The 22200-nt window shown below is 38.9% G+C and overlaps 1 protein-coding gene across 1 annotated transcript in view; it reads left to right on the forward strand.

Annotated features, from left to right (window-relative positions):
• Ptpn20 (protein tyrosine phosphatase non-receptor type 20) overlaps positions 1-22200 on the forward strand; it is a 51391-nt gene that overhangs the window by 23702 nt on the left and 5489 nt on the right. The window contains exons 5-8 of the mRNA XM_051143291.1: positions 6580-6728; positions 9436-9526; positions 17873-18207; positions 20022-20237. Coding sequence (XP_050999248.1) covers positions 6580-6728; positions 9436-9526; positions 17873-18207; positions 20022-20237 — 791 coding nt within the window. The remainder of the gene's footprint in view (positions 1-6579; positions 6729-9435; positions 9527-17872; positions 18208-20021; positions 20238-22200) is intronic.

Genomic DNA, 22200 nt, shown 5'->3' on the forward strand with positions numbered 1-22200 from the left:
ATAACTTATTTGACTGTTTGGTAGGTAATGCTGTGTTACTGGCTTTCATCTCTAGGTCTTTGTAGTTTACTCACTGGTTTGTTTAAGACTATAATTCACTGGTTGTTTAAGAGTGTGTTTCCTTTCCTCTGATTTTTTAGTTTTCTAGTTTTCTTTGTTATTGACTCATATAATTTTCTTTTGCTTAAAGAAAATAGTCTTCATCATCTAAATCTTTTAAGATCTGTTCATAGATATTTAATTTGTGGCTTAGTTTATGATCGTTTCTGGAAAACATCCATGTTTACTTGAAGATTGTATATTCTGTCATTTTTTTCTTTAGCTTTTTAAGTTTATTTTTTCACTTTACATCCAGATTGTTACCCCCTCCCTCCTCTCTTCCCGGTCCCATCCTTGTACCCTCTTCCCCTATCTTCCCTTTCTCCTCAGAAAATGAAAGCCTCACCACCAACCCACCCCAGCACATTACATCACATCAAGACTGAGCTCATCCTCATCCACTGACGTCAGGCAAGGCAGACCCACTAGGGGAAGTGATCAAAAGCAGGCAACAGACTCTATGTCAGAGACAGCTCCGGCTCCCTTATTAGGGGACCCACATGAAGATCAAGCTGCCCATCAGTTACATATGAGTAGTAGACCTAGCTCCAGTCCATGTGTGCTCTTTTGTTGGTCTCTGTAAGTCCCTGTGGGCCTACATTAGTTGACTCTGTTGGTCTTCTTGTATTCTGCTCTTATATAAAGTATTCTGTATATGTTAAAGCTACTTTAAGTTGTTAAATAAAGCCCTCTGTTTTCTTCTTTTTTCTTTTGTATGGTTGTTCTATTTATTGATTATTGAACTGGTATGGAGGAAGAATTTGGAAACCTAAAGCTATGGGCTTAGAGACACTATAGCAGTGTAAGAGGAATTTAACAGGCCTTTCAGATGGGATCTCAGAAGACCAAATATGGAGGCATATGTAGACAGTGGAGGTCTGGGAAATGAAGCTTTGGAAGAGAACAAGGACTGTTTGGGGAACTCACCTAGAAGCTGTTCATATTACTAAACAAACTATTTATCTGCACTATGTCCATGTCTTAAAATGTTGAGCAAGGATAAATTCAAAAGTAATAGACTAAGTCATTTGGCTGAGAAAATTTTAAGACAGCACTGCATAGGGCTGTGGTGTGGTTACTACTCACTGCCATTAGGCAGTGCTCTAGTGAGAGAGCAAAAAGATGTGAAAAATCTGTAGTTTGGTAAGGATAAGGGTCATAAGTGAGTTTAAAGTAAGGAGGTACAGAGAGAGTAGCTTTATCAATCGTTTAAAGAAATTGCTGTCATTAAAAAGAAACCTCATAACTATCCATAGAAATATAGGGAAATGCATGCCCTGAGGATCAGGTTCCACCCATTAGAGGTTCCTTCAAACTAATTTGAAGGAAATTAGCTGAAATGAAAATGCAGCTGAAAGGGTCTCTGGTTTAAAAACAGTCACCCAGGAATCCAACTGCTGTGGTGCAGAGGCCATAGAACTGTGGTAGGAAGGGGACAGACTGTATCTTGAGTTGGTAGCAGAACTTGGTGGTCTTATCACCTGGCGCTGGTTTTGCAAGGATGCAAATTGCAAGATTTTGGAGTTATGGATGTTCGAATCAATGATCCAGAAAGCTGCAGAGGCCAAGCTATGTATCTAAGAGTTGAAATCCCTGCAAGGAGGTTCTGACAAGCTGTTGCCTGAGGAAGCTGTGAGGTGAAGCCCAAGTTGTACTGGAGACCTTGAAGATGTCAGGACATCCACTAATGCAAAGAGACAGAAAGACAGATGGACAGAGCCCCATTTCTGGATGTGATGTTTGCCTCCTAGACTTACGTTTTGCTTTGGTCAAGTTTTTCCTTGCTATGCTCCCATTCCCTCATTTTGAAATGAGACTTTTTTTTTTTTTGTAATGTTTGCGAATTTTCTTTGAGAATTTTAGAGAGTGTGTTCCAATCATATTCACCTTCCTCTGCCAGCTCCTCTCAAATATGCCTTTTTTCCTTGCATACTTGACTTATGTCCTCTGTTTTCTTTTTTTAACTAATCAAGTCCAATGTCTGCTGACCATATACTCTTGACTGTGTGGTGTTAGACTTGCCGGGGCCACACTACTAAAAGAAACTGGCTCCCAGCAGCTACTAGTTGTGAATTGACAGTTGGCTGGGGTGGGGCTTCATGCCAATCTCCCAGGCTCTGCTGGGATTTTTATCTGGCTTGAGCTTGCACACATCTTGTGCATACTGTCACAACCAACATGAGCTCATATGTGCAGTTGCTGTGATGTGTCTGGAAAACACAGTCATCTACCACTTCTTGCTCTTATGATATTTCCATCCCATCTTCCACAAGCCTTGGGAGGAGGGGATGTGATGTCTTTATCATATTTGGGGCTACACATTCCAAAGCCTCTTTTCTCCTGTGCTAGTCCACATAATGCCTTTCAATACTGAACGCTATCCAGTAGGGATGAAGTATCCAGGTTAGGATCAGCTTGATTTCTTCATGTTCCGTGTCCCAAATATGTGGCACCTGCAGCAATAGAGTTTTACTGTCAAGTTCTGAAAGGTAACCAGGAATATTGGCAGTATACTGTAATATCTGAGGACCTATGTAACAGCACTGGCCAACAAGTCCAAAGAGGTAACTCATTCCTGGCACTAGACTTTTGTTTGTCCCCCTAAACCCTACCCCCTGTTTTGCTCCTTTTTGCTTTAATTGCTCTATCTATCTATCTATCTATCTATCTATCTATCTATCTATCTATCTGTCTATCATATCTATCTCTCACATCTATATATTTTTCTGTCTATCTATCACATATATTTGTCTATCACCTATCTATCATCTGTCATTTGTCAGATCATCACATCTATAATCTATCTATATCATCTATCGTATCTATCACCTATTATCTTCTATCATATCTGTCTCTCACATCCATCTTCTGTCTATCACATGTATCACATCTATTTGTCTATCATCTATCTGTCACATTTATCTATCTGTCCATCTATTATACCTATCCTATCTATCTATCATGGATTTATATATATTTACATATAAGGCAGCAGGTTCCCTTATGGCATTTTTATACTTACTAGGTTTTGGTGACCCTCCTTCTACCCTCTTCAGTATCTCCTCACCCTCTCTATATCTAACAAGCCCTTTCGCCTTGACTGGTCCTTCTTTTAGTGTCACATCCCACGCGTTCTATTACTATCCCTATTGCTCTCCCTTAAAGCTTCTTCCCTGTCATGGTCATTTTTTTCTTTCGTGGCATCGATGGTCCCTCACTCCCATACATTTTATCTATATTACAGATTTTATATATATATATATATATATATATATATATATATATATATATATATATATATATATAAAGTTAAACCTTGGTGTGGTGTACAAGCCTTTAATCTCAGTACTTGGGAGGCAAAGACAGATAGATTTCTGTGAGGATGAGGCTGACATAGCAAGACTCTGTCTAAAATGATTAAAATGTTGAGATCCATATATAAGAAGGAATATGTGGCACTTGCCTTCCTATGTCCACATTATCTTATTTAATATAACATAGTTATATTAAATTTATATTATGCTAAATTGATACATAAATTGAATATTTAAAAAATTATATCTCAATAATTTTTCATTGTGTATTTATATTACATTTGTGTTATATGTTCATCTGTTGATGGTCATCTATGCTGATTTGACTTTCTTACTGTGGAGAATAGAGCATCCATAAACATGGGTAAACATCTCTTATGTGGAGTCCTTAGGATATCTGCTAAGAAATGGTCTAGCTAGGTCATGTGGAAGTAATTTTTTAGTTTTTAAAAAACAGTAGACTTCTGGAGTAACTGCCACAGTTTGTACTCTAACCAATAATGAGTAGGATTCCTCTTTCCCACATCCTTGCCAGCGTTTGTTTTTGATGATAGCCAGGCTTACTGGGAAGAGATGGACTCTCAATGTGGATTTTTGTTTCCCTGAATGGCTAGGGATGTTGAACACTTTAAAAATACTTATTGATATTTTCATTTCTTCTTTTGAGAAATGTCTGGTCAGTTCACTGACCAGGAAGCTTTGCTTCAGGGAGTTAATTTTTTCCAGTTTCTAGATACTAAAACCTTGTCTGCAGTCCAGCTAAGACTTTCTCCTATCCTGTGGATTGTCTCCTCACTCTGGATCCTTTTTATATGCACGTTTGTGAATTCTTGACTCTATTTTCTGGGCTCCTGGGGCTCTGTTCTCAAAGTTTCTATCTATTCCTATTCTATGTGTTTTTTCTACTAGTTTCAGCTTTTCAGATTTTAAATTGAGGTCTTTATTCCAATTTCATCTTACTTTTGTGCAGGACAGGACATAATAGACCTAATTTTATTCTTTGAAGATAGATATCCAGTTTTGCATAGCATCCTTTGGGGATCTTATTCAAAAAGTTGTTGTCTATGTGAATTTCTTGAAACTCTTCTTTGTTTTCTTGAAGTGAGTAGTTTTGTAATTTAAGGCCATACATGAAAGCATTTGGTCCATTTGGATGTTGGCAGACAGTGGAAGATAGGGCCCAGCTTCTTTTTTCTCTGTATGTGAATATTTAGTTTCCCCAGTACTATGCATTAGAGAAACTATTATTTTCCAGTGTGTAGTTTGGTACTTTTGTTGAGAATTGTTTGTCTTTAGACGGTACGGATTTATTTTTGTGAGCTGTTTCATTGGTGTGTACCTATTTTTGTAGCAATATCATGTTGTTTTGGTTACTGTAGCCTTGCAATATCTTAAGAGCAGGCATTCAAATTCTTACTGCTTTGTTTTATTCAATATTGATTAGCTAATAGGCATATAAAAACATGCCAACTACTAATGAATAATCTCTCACTTCCTTCTTGTTTTACAAAACCTTTTTATCTTTTTTTCACCAGCTAAGATTTCCAATGCTCTATTGAATAGTTGTATAAAAATGGACATTATTTCATTCATGCTCTTTGAACAAAAATGTTTAGCTTTCTTCATTCAGTATATTTGCTGTGGGTTATAATGCACAACTTTTATTATACATGTCTTAATTTTTTTCTTTTTTCTTTTTTTGGTTTTTTTGAGACAGGATTTCTCTGTATAGCCTTGGCTGTCCTGGACTGGCTTTATAGACCAGGCTGGCCTCCAACTCACAGAGATTGGCATGTCTCTACCTCCTTGAGTGCTGGGACTAAAGGTGTGTACCACCATACCCAGCATGGCTTGACATTTTAATTTATTGGCATTTGCATGTTTTGTTTTACCATGAAAGGATGTTGAATTTTGTTAAATGCCTTTTTCTGCACCAGTCAAGCTGATGAAATGACTTTTGGCCTTGATATGATGCAGCACACAAATGGATCTCTAAGGCTTTAATATTTTTGTTCATTTGCTTTTGTTGTGGTTCAAAGGTAATCAAAATCGCCTTCTCTGTTTCTCTGTTGTGAGAATTATATCTCCTCTCAAGGGCTACTTATGCTGCCTTTCATTCCATTGTTACAGAAGCTTACAAAGAATTGTAGGGTTTCTTTGGCTGTCCATCCACCCAATAGCCTCTTCCTCCTGCCCTTCTCCATCCACCCAATAGCCTCTTCCTCCTGCCCTTCTAAAGGGCTTCTAAAGACATTCCAAGATTTTCCACGATAAGATAACCTGCCCAAGGCTATTTATGCTTTTGGGAATGGTCATCTCCTTCTTTTGTTTAATTGATTTTATCTCTTTTTTATTAGTAGTAACTTAATTTTAGTAACTTAATTTGTGTTCACACTGTTTTCTTTGCAAAGAGATTTTGAGAACCTTAATATTTTACCTTAAAATTGTGAAACTTTTAAAGTATATTTTACTATGAACTTCTAGACTTATTGTATTTTTGACCTACAGATAATATTTATAAAATTCAGATACTTGGAACTTATACTGACAGTGTGACCTAAAGTTCATTATAAAAGGATAGATTCCATATGTGCTATTTGATAAAGGACACACTCGTCCATTATTATTATGTGTTGGTATATGTCTGTTATTCTGTCTTGTTAAGTGTAAGTATATTCTGTCTTTTGATGTGTTTGGTGTTGTTTGGTCTATTTCTGTAAAGTGAGACATGTGTTGGAATCTCCATGTCCTCCCTTTTAGACTCCAGGGACTTCTAAATACTTGATTCCATGGAGGGCAAAAAGCTTTGTTTTTTTCTTAATCTATAGTCTTAAGCATTCTTTCCTTGGTATAGTTGTCAATCTACACACTATGTTCATATTACAAGACAGAATATGCTTTGGTCTACTTTGTGTGTCACAACTATGAATGGATCTTGTCTATGAATTATGGTTTTTAGAGCTTCAAGGTACATAGCATATTTTCCTAAAACAATGCTAACCTATTTTAACAATAGCCTATTTTCTAGACTCTTCTGGAAAAGTAAACTACTTTTGAAGTTTAAAACTTTGTATTTAAACATGAAAAAAAAAAAACCCCACAAAATATCCCTCAAGTGTCTACTGTCTAAATAGAACTTACAAATGTGGACTTTTCTGTTTCTCAGACATTGAAAGAACTGTCTCTGAAAAGGAGCTAACTCAGTTGGCTCAGATTAAACCATTAATATTCAACAATTCTTCGCTATCTGCCCTGAGGGAGTCTTTGAAAATGCTCCAGAAAAAAGAAGACTTTGATATCATCCATGAGTTTTTGGTAAATACGTTGGGCCAGAGAAAAGTTTATAATTTCCTTTCCTATACTACAACCAGAAGTTTTCTTTTCTTTTATTCTTTTGTTTTAAACTGAGTACATTGCTTGTAGTTTAAATACTGTATTTTAAAAATAATAAATGTTCATGGTAAAAATAATTATGTAGCATAAAAGGCTATAAAGTATATAGATACTGTCCCTTTCTCTCCCTCCCATTTCCCTCTAGGGACTCTAACTATTAGGCTTACTGTAAACCTAAAGAAGTATTGGCATGTTTCTTATTCACAAGTCTATTCCTTTAGAGAACCTTCTATAACACACATTTTCATTCACATTACCACTGCATACAGTTGTATCTTTGAGTTAATTGCATGTTAGACATCTTTATTTCTTGAAATAGTTCCAGGACATTTAGCTTGTTCTACTCTGCTTTTTAAATAGCAACCATTCTTCATATGCTTATTGTACATGTGTCATTTTAAAGAACAGACTTCTTGAAAGACAGTATTTTGTGCTGTCAAATTTTCACATTTGTTCATCATGACTTTTTGTTGATGATCTGTCATTTCTTTATTATAAGATACAAAATTATCTTTCCATGTTTTTAAGCATTGCATATTAATATGCAGTTTGTTAACCAAATATGTGCTTATTATTTTCATATAATAAAGAAATTATTCCTTTTGTATGTTCTCTATATAGTATATTTATACATATAGATGTGAACACATGCATATATATTGTTAATCATGAGGGAATAATGAGTTTTTAGTAGTAAATTCAGTAATAAAAGGACTTCTGGGTTTTTATGTTGCATTTATTTATTTTTTTTAGAAATATCCATTTCAGTGTAAGAATATAATAATTATTTTATACTTTTCTGGTACTATTTAAATGTTTTTAGTGTTTTAATCTTTCATCCAATATCCAGGTAGCATGTAACTCATTTTAAGGTGTTTGGAAGGAACCACTATTGTGTATCTCTGTTTATCTTAAGACACTACTGAAAATTATTTTTTTTCAAATAATGAATGATGGCATTTTATCTTAGATTTTTAAAGAAATTGACTTTATTATTAATTCACTGACTAGTCTTCATTATTGCTGTGTGGTTTTTCTTCTGGTTCTTCTTAAAGATTTCTTTCAGGGTTGGTTTTAGAATTGGATTTCGGAAGAGTGAAAACTGCCAATCTGGCCCTAGAGGCGAGCACCTTTCATGGCAGCAGTTGTCAGCACTTCTCTAAGCACTGGTGGTTCAATATTGGATACACAAAAATTAGCAAATAAAAATTTAAATATACAGAGTCTCTGGCTTTATTAATATATATAAGAATAAAGAGACTGATATTTCCTAGGCTTTTTTGTACCATTGGCCCTCTGTGTCCGTGGGTTCCATATTACTGGTCTCAGTGAACTGTTGATCAAAAATATTTGGCAGTGTTGACATGTACAGATGCCTATGTTTTTATACCTTAAGCAATACAGTATAACAGTGTATGTCAGATTTACATTATATTGAGTGTAAGTGATGTGAAGATCATTTACATATGAGAGAATTGCATAGGTCATGTACAAATACTTCCTCACTCCCCATTTTATACACAGGCTCTAACATGTATAGATTTTTATTTCTATGGGAGTCCTGGGATCAATTCCTTTTGGATACCAAAGGATGATGAAACAGGGTCTTTCCTAATTTTATCCTGCCTCTGAGTTAGATCAGATGCGCTGCACTCCTGTTACTATGCAGTACCTAGAAGGACATGCTTTGCCGTCTTTCCTTTGTCCTTCTACACACATTACAACTCATATAGTCACTTTTGCTGACCCACTAAGACCCAGGTTAAATGTTGCTCACTTTCTTGACATTTTCTTTATGTAGCTTCAGGCACAATTAGACACTGTCATTAAAACTTATGTTTCTGTAAGTCACATGATATTTTATTAAACATATTTTATTCACCTCTTAAGGATGGGAAATTTTTCTAGTTTGTCTTTGTATCCCAGTATCTGGAACTAAATGCTTGATAAATTTTCACGCATTCACACTTGTTCTTTTGGGGAGGAAGAGAATTCCTTAGTCAGTAACTCAGCTATAATTTTTTTCAAGACAGAGTTTCTCTGTGTAGCCTTGGCTGTCCTAGACTCACTTTGTAGACCAGGTTGGCCTCGAACTCACAGTGATCTGCCTGCCTCTGCCTCCCGAGTGCTGGGATTAAAGGTGTGTGCCACCATGCCCAGCAAATTTTCATGAATTCACAGTGGTTAAAGAATTCTTTTGGGGAGGAAGAGAATTCTTTAGTCAGTAACTCAGCTATAATTCCTTTAAGGTGTAAATTGTAAGCCTTTGTGTAGCTGTTTGTTTATATAGTTCTATTATAGTTATTTTTTGTTTATAAAATGTTATAATTAGATCCTAAGAACTAAGTATTCTATTTTATATTTTATGAAAGGGTAAACAATAGTATTCAGGGACAAAACTGTTTTGAGAATTTAACTTTTTTTTTTTTTAAATCAAGAAACTCATTGATTGATGTCCTTAACTTATGATATTGTAGGCAGTCCTTATTAGATGAGGTTCTACTCTCTCTGGTCTACTATATAACACTGAATAGCTAGTCACATTATATGGTGTGTAAGGATAATAAATGCTAAACAAGGGGAGACTTTCCTTCTTTTTCAATACATGGCTTTTTGTCCCTCTTTGAAGGAGTTAGAACAAATGACGATGCCTGATGACTTCAACTGTGGGAATCAAGTACACAACAGAGACAAAAACAGATACCGAGATATTCTTCCATGTAAGCCAAGAGCATTTTAAATTATTTTTCTATTAACAGTTGGAAAAAGGTAAAGACTCACTTTCTGCATGACAGATTTTGAGCTTTACCATGAAGAACTCTAGTAGCTTGCAGTGGATTAGCTGGGCATACTCTAGGACACAGGGTCTCTTCTGAGCACCGTCAGCGACCCACTTACACAGCTCTTTAGCCTTGACTGCTGTCTAAAACAGAGTCTGAGACATCCTGGATCCTAAGCCTGGCTTAGCCTTCCCTGGAAGACTGTTTAAAATGCAATGGGGCTTTTTTATGTCTGCCGTAGCCAATAAAGCTAACTCATCAATCTAATTCCCAGCGGGCAGCTGCATTTTGATTATACCCAAAGAGCTGTACCCATCGCTTCTCTACGTTATATGGAAGGCAGGATGGTTTCCTGTTCCTCAGTGTATTTACTCATAGCATTTGTCAATATCAACCACCCAAAGAGCAGAAACCAAAATATGATAATAGTCTTAGTAGAAATTTTATCCTATGATCATCTCTTTTAAGGTCAAAATTTTCTATGTCAGTTTTACCATTTTTCTACTAACTTGTCTCTCTTCCATTATTTCTGTCTTGATATAATCAAGCACTGTTCAAGCCAGAATGCTGGGTCTCTTGTTGTATGCAAAAGATGCTCACAAATTCTTTCCCTTCCCCCTCTTCAATGCCTCTAGAGTCTTCCCACAGTTCTCTATTGATGTTGCTGCCAACCTGGACTGAGTGTCTTCTCCCTCTCAGCCAGTGTCTGTCCTCTCCACTGTGTCCCTTTCTTACCCATTCACAGTAGCTGTTGAGGTGATTTTCTTGCAACATAGTCAGGACATCCAACTGTCCTTTTCCATGACCCTCTGGTACTGTCATGGCGAAGTTCCCCTTGGTGTTTGTCTCTGTAGCTTCTTTGGCTTCCTGGAAGTCATTCCTTCTCTTCCTCCATGTGACTAAACCTTCAATCCATACAAGAGCTACCTTCCTTCTCTGCTGTGGTAGGCCCCCTGCCTCCCCTAGCGTGCCAGCCTAACCTTTGTTGTTCTCCTTGAGGCTAGATGTGGTGATTTTCCAAGGGCTCTAGTATCTTCTGAGCGAGTACTCTTCCTACTTACCAAATTATGTTTCTATGATTTTCTTTGTTTCTCTAGGTAGATCTGAGATAGTACAAATCAGAGAGAGACAGCATCTACCAAGATACAATAGATACTTTTATGTTCTGTCAGCACATTCAGATCAGATAGCTTGGATTATACAGCAGTGAGCATCTTTTCAAGATGCTTAATCCAGTGTGTTCTGTCACTTCTATGAGACAATATGAAACTCACTAGTGAGGGTCTCTGAAAGTCTGGTCAGTGAGTCACTATACAACAGTTTGGTAGTGTAGACAATGTGACGCTACTCTGAAAGGTCAAAGGTCTCATATGTTGATTTTTTTATCCCTACATGTGCAATTACTCTTAACGAGACTGAAAGTAAAAAAAAAAAATTTTTAAGGTGCTCTCAGGATTATGAGAAATAAGAAGTGCAAACGAGGAAATAAAGTAAACATTACATGATCCTGTTTGAATTCTTTCCTTGGGCACAGAAGTTGACAAGGAGGTATAGAGATGCAAAACAGTTCACTTAAGTGATTAAGAAAAGGAAAATCATCTTAAAGCTCTTGCGATGCTTAAACTGTAATTCAACTAAGTTCTATTTTAAGATTTGCTTACTTCATAACACAGTCTAGTCTAATCTAAATTTCAGCCTGTGTAGGTGAGAACCATGGAAGCATCTCTGGCTTTTCATCACACACACAGAGCAAGTTCTGATGACATGTCAAGAAAATCAAAAATCATATCTTTGCCCTTGGTTGAGTTAGTCCTCACTTTGCAAAGCCTAACACGGACGCATACTGTCACTCCTACAGCACAGTGTAAAATAGTGTGAGTTGACTCAGATTTCAGTTATCACTGTGGATTAACCATGAGTGGCCACAAATGTAAAACTGTGACTGTAAACTCCTCAGTGTACAAATCACTGTGCCAGTAAAAGCTGGGCAGCAAACAGGGACAGACCTGACGTCTTTCAACATGTGCTTGTATTGTGTGAACAGACAACAGTGCATGCAGCTGTGTTGCCCCTTTATCTCCCAGTGAGAAGCCCACGTGGCACTCTACACACCGGGTACTTAGGGAGAGCTGACTGACAAAGGCAGCAGTCAATGACAGCAAAATTAAAAAAGAAAAAAAAAGAAAAACTATAATTCTGGGGATAAAATTAGAATTGAACACAAATGTCCTTAGAGCTGACTGGGAGCATGTGATATTGTCACCAAACAGAAGATTGACTCTACTGCTGTTCCAGAGAGACTTGCTGAAGGGTGACTTACCAAAATGAAAGCATTTTGTAGTTGGGGTGATTAGGACGAAGGCCACCTGGGAGAAAGGTGCTGGCTAGGCCCCTGAGATTGCAGGACCTATAGGATAGTGTCACAACAGTGGAACAAACCCAAGTGTAGGCAGGACTACAACAATCCAGACATGATCGTTATGCAATGAAAGGAAAGAGCAAGTCCTGTTCAAACTAAATAACTGTGTCTTAAATGTTTTAGATTAGTGTTCAAAATACAAGTCTTGCTTTATAATTTTTCTATATATTTATAATCAGCAGGAGTTTTTAAAGCTTTGACAAAAAGTTTAAGAGCCATGAAACAATCATATTTTTCCTATTGATTATTCAGCTATTTTTGCAATTTCAGTTTACATAGTCATATTTATGGCCTTGAACCATCATGCAAAGCAAGAAAGGCCTTTATTACAAGGGTTTCCAGGTGGAAACACAATATATTGCATTTATTTAACATTTTACAGCTTACAAAGCATTTTAATAACTGATAAGGGAAATGACAACACATTATTTGTCAAGCCTCATGCTCCAGGTTGAATATTTCTTCTGTTACCTGTCTCTGGGTCAGGATGTAATCAGGACGAATAATGGTAGTGGTTTAAATTTCTGAGTATTCTTTGTGACCATGTGAGGGAAGGTGTGAATTTAAAGATGCCAAAAAATAAGGAAAAGATGTTTTCAACAAATGACCTTATGGTCAGTTCCATATTTATGTAACAAAAAAAACCCCTCTAACCTTGACCTCATACTTTTTATAAAAATGAACTCAAAATGGGTCACAGAACTAAATATAATAAAAAAGATATTTGGGACTAGAGAGATGCCCCAGTAGTTAATAACACTTGCTATCCTTCCATAGGACCCAAGTTCAGTTCTCAGCACCCATGTGAGATGGCTCACAACTGCCTGAAATGGAATCAGGCACCTTCTGTCCTCTGTGCATGTGCACATACACACATGTGTGCACACACACACACATACCATATGTGGCATACACACAAAAGACATACATAAATACACATAAGTGCTGTCTTTAATTAAAATATAAAAGCATACAACTTCTTGGAGTAAATCCAAGAAAAAATTTAGCATCATTATATTTCATAAAAATTTTCTCAGCCGAACACAAAACTCTGAAACTGCTAAGGGAAAAAATAATTAGACTTCATCAAACTTTAAAAACTTGCTCTTCCAAGTATGCCATTCTAAAAGCAAAATGGCAAATATCAGGATAGAAGAAAAGTAAGCACAAAACATGTACTTGACAAAGGATATACATTTATAATATGGTAAGAATTTCTATAGGTCAAAGAACAATCAGACAAGAAATGAGCAAAAGATTTGAGGAGCTTCATGGATGTCATTAGAAGTAGTTTTCTTCCAGTTGGCAAAGCCAGGAATTCACTTCACTGCCCATGCTCAGACAGATCAGCTTTTCAGTTCTGCCATAATTTAGTTCAAAGGGATTTCAACCATCTTTTCCTTCCATAAGGTATCACACAGGCCAATATGGCGAGCAACGAGTAGCAAATAGTCTGGATTTATTCACAACACATTTTCATGTCAGAGAATGGAAGATACAACTTAAAGGAACTTCTGTGGTTGAAATTTCTAGGAGTTTAAGTTTGTAGGACATTTTGAAATAGCCACTTCTCTGAAGAAGGATAAATTGATGTATCTGGCTTCTGCACCGATAAGGAAGTACTGCCTGGTGAGCCTCTGGGGCCCCTTAGTGGTAACATATTCCTCAGATGTTTCTACCTAAGGGAATTCTCCAGAGAATGTTCTGCTACAAATGTAGACAACCATGTAAGCTGCCCTGGTGCTTGCACTCAGCAGATGTAATAGTTGGTGGTGGCGATGCTGTTCAGAATCTCTTGGAGTGCTCCAGAGACCCTTAGGATTGTGGGCCAATGTCCTGCAATCACTGTGGGAACCACTTTCCTTTTGGAGAAGCAGGTTTTTAGCCTACTTTACACCTTAGCAGAAGCTGTATAGCGGAGAACCAAGTAGATATTGCTTCTCTATGAACAACCAAGCCATTAATTTGGCATATACAGCAGCACTTGATTATCAGAAAGAAATGTTGGATGTGAGGTTCTTCCTGAGTAGACTCTTGTAGTTACTTTCCTCTTGCTATGGCAAAGCACCATGACAAAGACAGCCTACAAAAGAAAGCATTTGATTTGGGAGATAGTGGTTCCAGGGCATTGAAGTCCATGAGCATCATGGTGACAGGCAGGCCAGCATGACACCAGAGCAGTAGCCAAGAGTTAACATCTGACCCACAAGCAAGAGTCAGGGAGAATGTTGACTGGGAACGGACATCTCAAATCTCAAAGCCTTCCCAGTGACACACCTCCTCCAATAAGGTCTGACCTCCTAATCCTTCGCAAACAGTCCCACAAACTGGGGACCAAACACTCTTATATATGAGCCAATGGAGGCCATTCTCCATCAAACCACCACAACCCTGAAGGCACAAGTAAGTTCCATTAAAAAAAATATCCAAGTATCCATGATCCCCATCCCTCGTATACTGCTTTTTTCCCCTAGCTTGCGCCTATGTTCTTATGAGGAGTTTCCTACAATAAGTTGACAGGGGAAATAAGGGGCTCCACATGTCTCTGTATTGTTTCTGTGGATTACCTACATCACCTGATGGTGTACCACCATAGCTGTTTTTGAGACATTTCTGCAGCAGCATGATGAAGGATAATGTTCCTATTGGGAATAACTTTGGTTAGTGTGCTTGTTTGTTCATTTTTCTTTTTTTAAAACTATTTTTAGAAGATTTTTAAAATTTATAACATATACAGCATTCTGCCTACATGTGTACCTGTCCACCAGAAGAGGGCACCCAATCTCATTATAGATGGCTGTGAGCCACCATTTGGTTGCTGGGAATTGAACTGAGGACCTCTGGAAGAGCAGCCAGTGCTCTTAACTGCTGAGCCATCTCTCCAGCCCCCTTGGTTCTTCATTTTTCTTGAAGAAATGGTTGGAAGCTAAACTTAGGTGATAGCCAGTGCCTTAGCCAGGTGGATGGTCAAGGCCTTAGAAGAAACATAATTGAAAAATTAGAAACAAAGGTATATAAATAGAGCTTCCTAAATGGGCAAACCCCATGTAGATCCCGATGTCTCATGTGAGTGTTCATGAAGAGTGACTTCAGTAGATGACAGAAACCATGTGCATAGGATATTGTTCTGCAGGCAGCAGTCATTTACCCTCATTACCCTGCCATTGCTCAGTAGCTCATGAAAAATCTGCCTATTTGTTCCTATTGGAAGTTATGTATGGGTTCAGCTTGGTTGCCACTCACCAAGAGCAACCAGGCTATACTCAGTCAGCTCTACTAGTCATTGCTAAGTATCTGGGCCTCCCGAAGTATGAAGCAGCACTGAGTCCCTGACAGGAGACCATTCCCCGAGGTGGCGGGTAGTGCTGAGCCTCTTCTGTTATGCAAGAAACAGTGATTTTTTTTCCCAACAAAAGAGACATTTACTCTGAGCATGGACTTGCCTGTTCTAGATGCAGTGCTTTTTACAAATTTACCATCTGTAGACCTACAGAATGCCACCATCATGGTACTCCACACAAAAGAAGTCTTGTGGCAAATGGCTCCTAGTAGTGGCTTTTTCTAGGCGGTTCTTATCACAGACTCCACCATCCTGAGGAGAATTACTTGATATAGTGGTTGGATGTCGTTTTGAGACAATTATAGTGCTAAACAGGTGACTTTACCTTTCTGGGACTGCACTCTCTACTAGGTTGTGCACACAGGGTACACAGGGCTGTAGCCAGGGCTCAGATTAAGTGACACACAGAGGAACAACATTACCCTCACAGTGTACCAGCACAAGTTTTGATTCCTGTATGTGTGGCTTTCCACTCTCTTTTCTCTATTGTGTTGTTTTAAGAATATTTTTATTAGTTCTTTGAGAATTTTGTATGTAATTTAGTCATATTCACACTCACCAAATATTCCAGGATCCACCCCTGCCCCTCAATCGTGATGAAGGCCAGGCTGCTCTGTGCAGACACTCTTAGGTGTGAGGCCTTTTACTGGGGCATGGGATACTTCTTGGCACCTGTGCTCTTAGAGAAAGCTTTTCCCAGCAGCCATCAGTTGCCAGAAGCACCCTCCCCCACTAGGAGTGGAGCTTTGTGCCCAGCTCTCCTCTTCATGCTGGGATTTGCTCTGCTCAGGCTTTCACAGGCTGCCACAACTGTTGTGAGTTCACATATGCAATGGCCTGCTGTGTCCAGAAAGCACTCTCCTTGTCATCCACATTTTCTGGCTCTTAGATTTTTATGTTCCCTCTTGTGCAATGGTGCCCGAGCCTTTGGAGGAGGGAGTATAGTGTATAGGTTTCATTTAGGGCTGAACATTCTGCGTCTCTTATTCTCTGCCATGACTGGGTAATCATGGGTCTCTACATTGATCAATAATTATCCACTACAAATACAAGCTCCTGGATGAGGACCTAGAGGCACTTTAATATATGGGCACAATGACGAGTATGTATGGGTCTTTCGGAGCTGATTTAATATCTGTCCGTTTAGCATCATAATAGTAGGTTTATCCTAGACCTATACCTGTCTAGCCATAGTTTCTTGGTCTGATAAAGGTATCCAGTATAGGTTCAATCATGTGGGGTGGACCTTTAAGCCAATCAGAAAGCAGTTCGTTACTTCCTTGAGGTCTTACCAACTCTCTTCATTAAAGTTATTCCAACCGAAGTGATGACCTTTTGCAAACGAGTCTTTCCTGAGAGTCAACAAAGCATGTAATTACCTGGTGATGCGTGGAGCCCAGAAGAGCTTGTATAGTGCCGGATGAGTAGGACAGGAGTTTGAGCTGAGTAGTTGCGGTTTTTATCTGTTACAGATTTTACTAAATCATTTAACAAATTTAATCTTCTTTTTTAAAACTAAAAATATTTATAGAACATTTGAGATGGAGAAATGTTTCATCAGTTAGTAGCAGGTATTGCTCTTGCTCTCATTTTGAAATACTCGGTGTCTTCTTATATTCACCAATAGACTTTTCTATTCATCTTTATAAGAGAATTCTGTATACTGTGTTGGAATTCTAGAAGGATTCTGTCAGAAGTCACAGACCTTGTTTGGTGACCATTAAGCACAGTGTAGTTGCTAATTGACTGACATCATGAGTGGTGGTGGGGCGGGGGATGCAGTTTCTGAGAACACGGTGTGTTGTGGACTTTTCTGCTTTCTACATGGGTGCACTGATGGAGCAGAGCACCAGATGTCTGTGTGTGATAAAGCAAGAGCTCCTGATCTGCGAGTTTCTTCTCCTACTTCTGGACAGTGTTGGACAAGCCTTATTTGGAGTCAGTACTTCCAGTATCATCTTTTTGCCACATACTGTTTTTGATTGCCACATTACTGCACCCAGTGGCAGCTGGGAAAGGACTGGAAAAAAATGCCTGCTTGGCTGTAATCAGGGCATTGGTGGGCTTCCATTGATACAATTTGTCTCTAAACTATTATCATATCCATTCTGTAAAAACTGTGGTCTTTGTTGCCCTACACCTACAGATTTCCCTGATTTTCAGGAGAACAGCATTCGCTCTTGCCCCTGGGGTACTTCTTTGCTGTGTTCAGTTGGATACTGCTGCATCTTTGGTATTGTCACACTGTTCTCACAGAAATCCTATAGATGCTTGACAGTGCTGATGGCATTCTTCTCATTTATTAAAGATTCTCTTAAAACCCTCCTAATTATGTATTCTATAGTCCTGCTAATAGGTTCTGTGGGTGGATGGATTTAATTTAGTCCCTTTGAAAAGAATTTACTATGTCATTTTTTGAGGGTGTGGTAAAGAAACACACGCATGTGAGACGTTTTCTTGAAGTCTGGGTGTATTACACGTCCCACTCTTCCATACTTTTCACCGCATGTTTCTGTTTCTATAATAGATGATTCAACACGTGTTCCTCTTGGAAACAACAAGGACTACATCAATGCTAGCTATGTTAAAATAGTAAATCATGAAGAAGAGTATTTTTATATTGCTACCCAAGGACCACTGCCGGACACTAAAGAAGACTTTTGGCAAATGGTTATGGAAAATAATTGTAATGTTATTGCTATGATAACCAGAGAGATAGAAGGCGGAATTATCAAGTGCTACAGCTACTGGCCCATTTCTCTGAATGAGCCTTTGGAACTTAAACACTTTCGTGTCTTTCTGGAGAACTCTCAGATAACTCAGTATTTCATCATTCGAGTATTTCAAATTGTGAAGAAGTCCGTAAGTCTTAAACGCCGCTAGTAGATACGTGCTTTACAGTATAAGCAGTGTGTTAGGATGAGGGTGGAATATAGACTGAGGGCATGCCGTGTTTGGTTGCAATCACTGGAAAGCCTGCTCTTTCCTGAAGGGAAATGGATGAGCCATGGATCTGTAGCAGAGAGGGTAGGTAGAGGAGGACTAGAAGGAGTAGAGGCTCAGGTTGGGATGTATTGTATGAGACGAAAGTAAATAAAAAGAAAAAAGAAGTAACTTTTGCCAGTGTGAATAAATAAATAGAAAAAAGAAGTAGCTTTAATCCCGGCATTCAGAAGGCAGAGGCAGATGGACCTCTGTGAGTTCAAAGCCAGCCTGGTCTACACAGAGAGTTTCACGACAGCCAGGGATACATAGAAAAACTGTATCTAGAATGAAAAAAGTAACTTTTTACCTCCTTGTAGTCTAGAAATGAAGCCAAACTTTACATAGCCAAACTTTGTGGAGAGAAAAGAAAATGTGAAGGGGAAAAGCGGGGCGGGAGTACTAGATGCTTCAGGTCCTGTGGTAGCTTTGGTGGCTTTGGTGCCTTCTGCCAAGTGTAGCAGCCTGCTGAGTTGTCAAGAGTGCTCACCACTGTGCTGGATTTTACTGCTGCTCATCAAAAAGTGAGACACCTGTACTCGCCAGTCCCCAGAGTTGCTGTGCTCAGTGACAATGCCGAGAGTCACATGGGATGCTTTGAGAGCTGAGATGGGAAATGCTCACTGCGATCTGGAGTGTGGGAAGGAGGAGTACGGAAGGTAGCATCACATCTAGATGATGAGGGACCTAGATGAGAAAGAACAGGCGCAGACAGTTGAAAAAGGCATTGCCTTGGATGCGTATATCGAAGCATAAAGAAGTTAAGCGCGCATGGAACGTAAATTTGTCCATTTGCAAAGAACAATGAGAGGTAAAGTGTGGCTGTAGACAGAAAGCAGGGACCAACCAGAACATAAAAGGCCCACTTCTTCAGAAGAACGTGAATTTTATAAGTAATAATTGGGACAGAACACTCCCAGGTGATGATGTTTGTTTTGTTTTAAATAAAATTGCCAGACTTACAAGGCACTTAAGACTTGTGACTTGTGACATCAAAAGTGTTTTGAAATCACACTGATCATGCGTTATAGTAATGGCTACTGTGCCAGGATGCCCAGGCTCTTCTGAATGTGCCAGCCCGGATTTTTACTCTTAAGTAATTGGAAATCTTGGTTTTTCTGTATCAGGCTAATGATATAGAAGAGAGGTGGTAGTGTTAAGATTTGAAAGGAATTACATTAAAATCCAAACATGAAAGATGTAAGCCTGTGACCAAGCATATACCTCTCAGCTCTCCCAATTCTGATCTCTAAAAGTGGAGGCAAAATAGTACTTTTGTCTTAGGCTGATATTAGATAAACCACGAAATATTAGATAAGCCATGAAATATTAGATAAGCCGTGAGATATTAGATAAACCATGAGATACTAGCTAAGCCATGAGAAGCTCCTGCTTACCACACTGCCTGGTGGGGAGCAAGTATGGAGTCCTGCCTCCTGATAGCATCCTTGTATTTATTGTTTTCATTATTGTGTTGTGTTTTTTCAATGGAGAAAAGCTCATCCTGGCAACATCCAGAGTTTTTAATAAACATTTCTGTACATTTGGGTACCTTCCTGTACTTGGGATGCTCTGTATACCAGTGTGTGCTATCATCTCCATCACCGTCATCGTTGGTGTTGTCACTGTATTAGAAATTCAAATGAGATCTCTAATATAAGAAATCAATAAACCTCTCTGTGTCTCTCTAACAGACAGGAATGAGTCACTGTGTAAAACACTTGCAGTTCACCAAATGGCCAGACCATGGCACTCCTGCCTCAGCAGATTTTTTCATAAAGTATGTCCGTTATGTGAGGAAGAGCCACATTACAGGACCCCTGCTTGTTCACTGCAGTGCTGGTGTAGGCCGAACAGGGGTGTTCATATGTGTGGACGTGGTGTTCTCTGCCATCGAGAAGAGCTACTCAGTAAGTACGTGATAAAGCAGATGAACTGATTCTGTCTCTAAACATGCTTCTTAACAGCCCAGCATGATTGGAAGCCTGTGACCTGGACCAGCACAGCACATCAAATGCACATTAATCAGCGTAGCAGACCTCATTCTCTCCGGGTTGTCTCAGGCCCCTGGGAATGGCTGTGAGGAGGAAACTGTATTATCTAAATAACCAGCTAGGATAGTGTAGAAAGCAATGGACACTGTAAGCACACATTCATTTCCTCCCTCTGTGTGCCACTGTGCCTTTAGTATTTTGCTAGATAATTTCAGTAAAGTACATGTGCTTTTGATGAACAAATCTGACATGCATATAAATTGAAAAATGTTGAGCTCAGAGTTGATGAGGGGCCTCTAGGCTTAACTGCCAGTCTTCCTATATACTTTAGCTTTGGGTAACTGTGGAAGCTGCTCATCCTCTCTCGAATACCAGTTGTATTATTTTATACCTTTCATAACTTACTCTTTTTAACTGTGTGTATGTGTGTGAGTATGGGCACATGCCAGGAGAGAACAGAGTTACAGGGGGTTGTGAGTTGTTCAGCATGGTGCTAGGAATTGAATTCAAGTTCTCTGCAAGCGTAGTATGTCCTCTGGAGCACGAGCCATCTCTCCAGCCCTCAAAATCAGTTTCTTTTTTTCATTTTCTTCTTTCTTTCTTTCTTTCTTTCTTTCTTTCTTTCTTTCTTTCTTTCTTTCTTTCTTTTACATAAAATGAGGAGAGAGATATTCATGGCTCTGACCTAAATATTAGCAATCCCTTTCTTTTCTAAGCTGAGGTGTTAGAGACAGAGTTTGATATATGGTGGTTACACGAATTGTTACTGTTACCTAAGCAGACTGAGAAGGAGATTTAGATGGGTGGTACAATAGCTTGCCTCCTGAACTTTTGTGTGCCGCAGCTCTGAGGGGAAGGGATCGCTTAGTGTGCAGGCACTGTGGAAGGTGGCTCTCACGCTGCCCATAAGGAATGTGGAAGTCCTTACTTCAGTCATGAGCCAAGAGGTTGAGAGCCGTTTGCCCAGGAAGGCATATTGTGCAGTTATCCTCCCATGGGACAGTGTCAGTACTGAAGTCTCTGGCTTTGTGTAGCCATAAGCCGATAGAGACAGGCTGCACTGTGGTGGAAAAGGGGATGCTGTATTTTCAATGCTTACCGTCAGAGGACATCAAGGAGGAGCTAGAACAGTGGTCCTTAGGGAAAGGCGAATCTTCTCCTTTTCAAAAACCTGGGCCCACATATCTCCTGGCATTTCACTTTTCTGACTGTGCCTTGGTCTCTGAGCACTGAAGGACAGGTCTACCTACTTCAGGCTGTGCAACTGAGAGTGAAAATGATATAGTTTCCAAAACAGACTCAAAATATCATTACGAAGATTGGATATAGACTGGCTAGTCAAAAGATAAAAAGACAAATGTCTTAAAATGCTGAAAATCTGTGCATGTTTATCCTTGTTTATACTCCTGTGGCAGCTGTGTATTATCTTTTGTCAAATCATAATAGCTTCTTACACTTAAAATGTGCCTTATTGCAGATCTTACATGGTTTATTCGGCAGTTTTTCTTTCTTAGTAGCACTTTGTCTGAGTCAGGTTGTAGCTCAGTGGTGGGTGCTTGTCTAGTATGTACATGGCTTGATATTCAGCAACGAAAAAAAAATGATGCTTCTGTTTGATGAAATACTGCGGCCAAAAGTAAGAGACACACCTGTGGTTTCTTGACTTTCCATAGAGCAGGCTGTCAGCAACTCACGCTCTTCCTGTCCCACTGGCCTGGGAAACTTTACCCGGAGCCCATTGTTGTTATCAGAGTTAAGTCTGAAGAATGCCTTGTGAGACCTGGCCATGCCCCTGCTGTGTCAACTGCACACGCTTACTCAGGCGTCTTTCTCTGCCCTCTACAATATAAAATTCAGAGAACACATAATCATTCAAGTC

Source organism: Acomys russatus, chromosome 3, assembly GCF_903995435.1.
Source record: "Acomys russatus chromosome 3, mAcoRus1.1, whole genome shotgun sequence".
In the NCBI taxonomy this organism is placed as follows: Eukaryota; Metazoa; Chordata; class Mammalia; order Rodentia; family Muridae; genus Acomys; species Acomys russatus.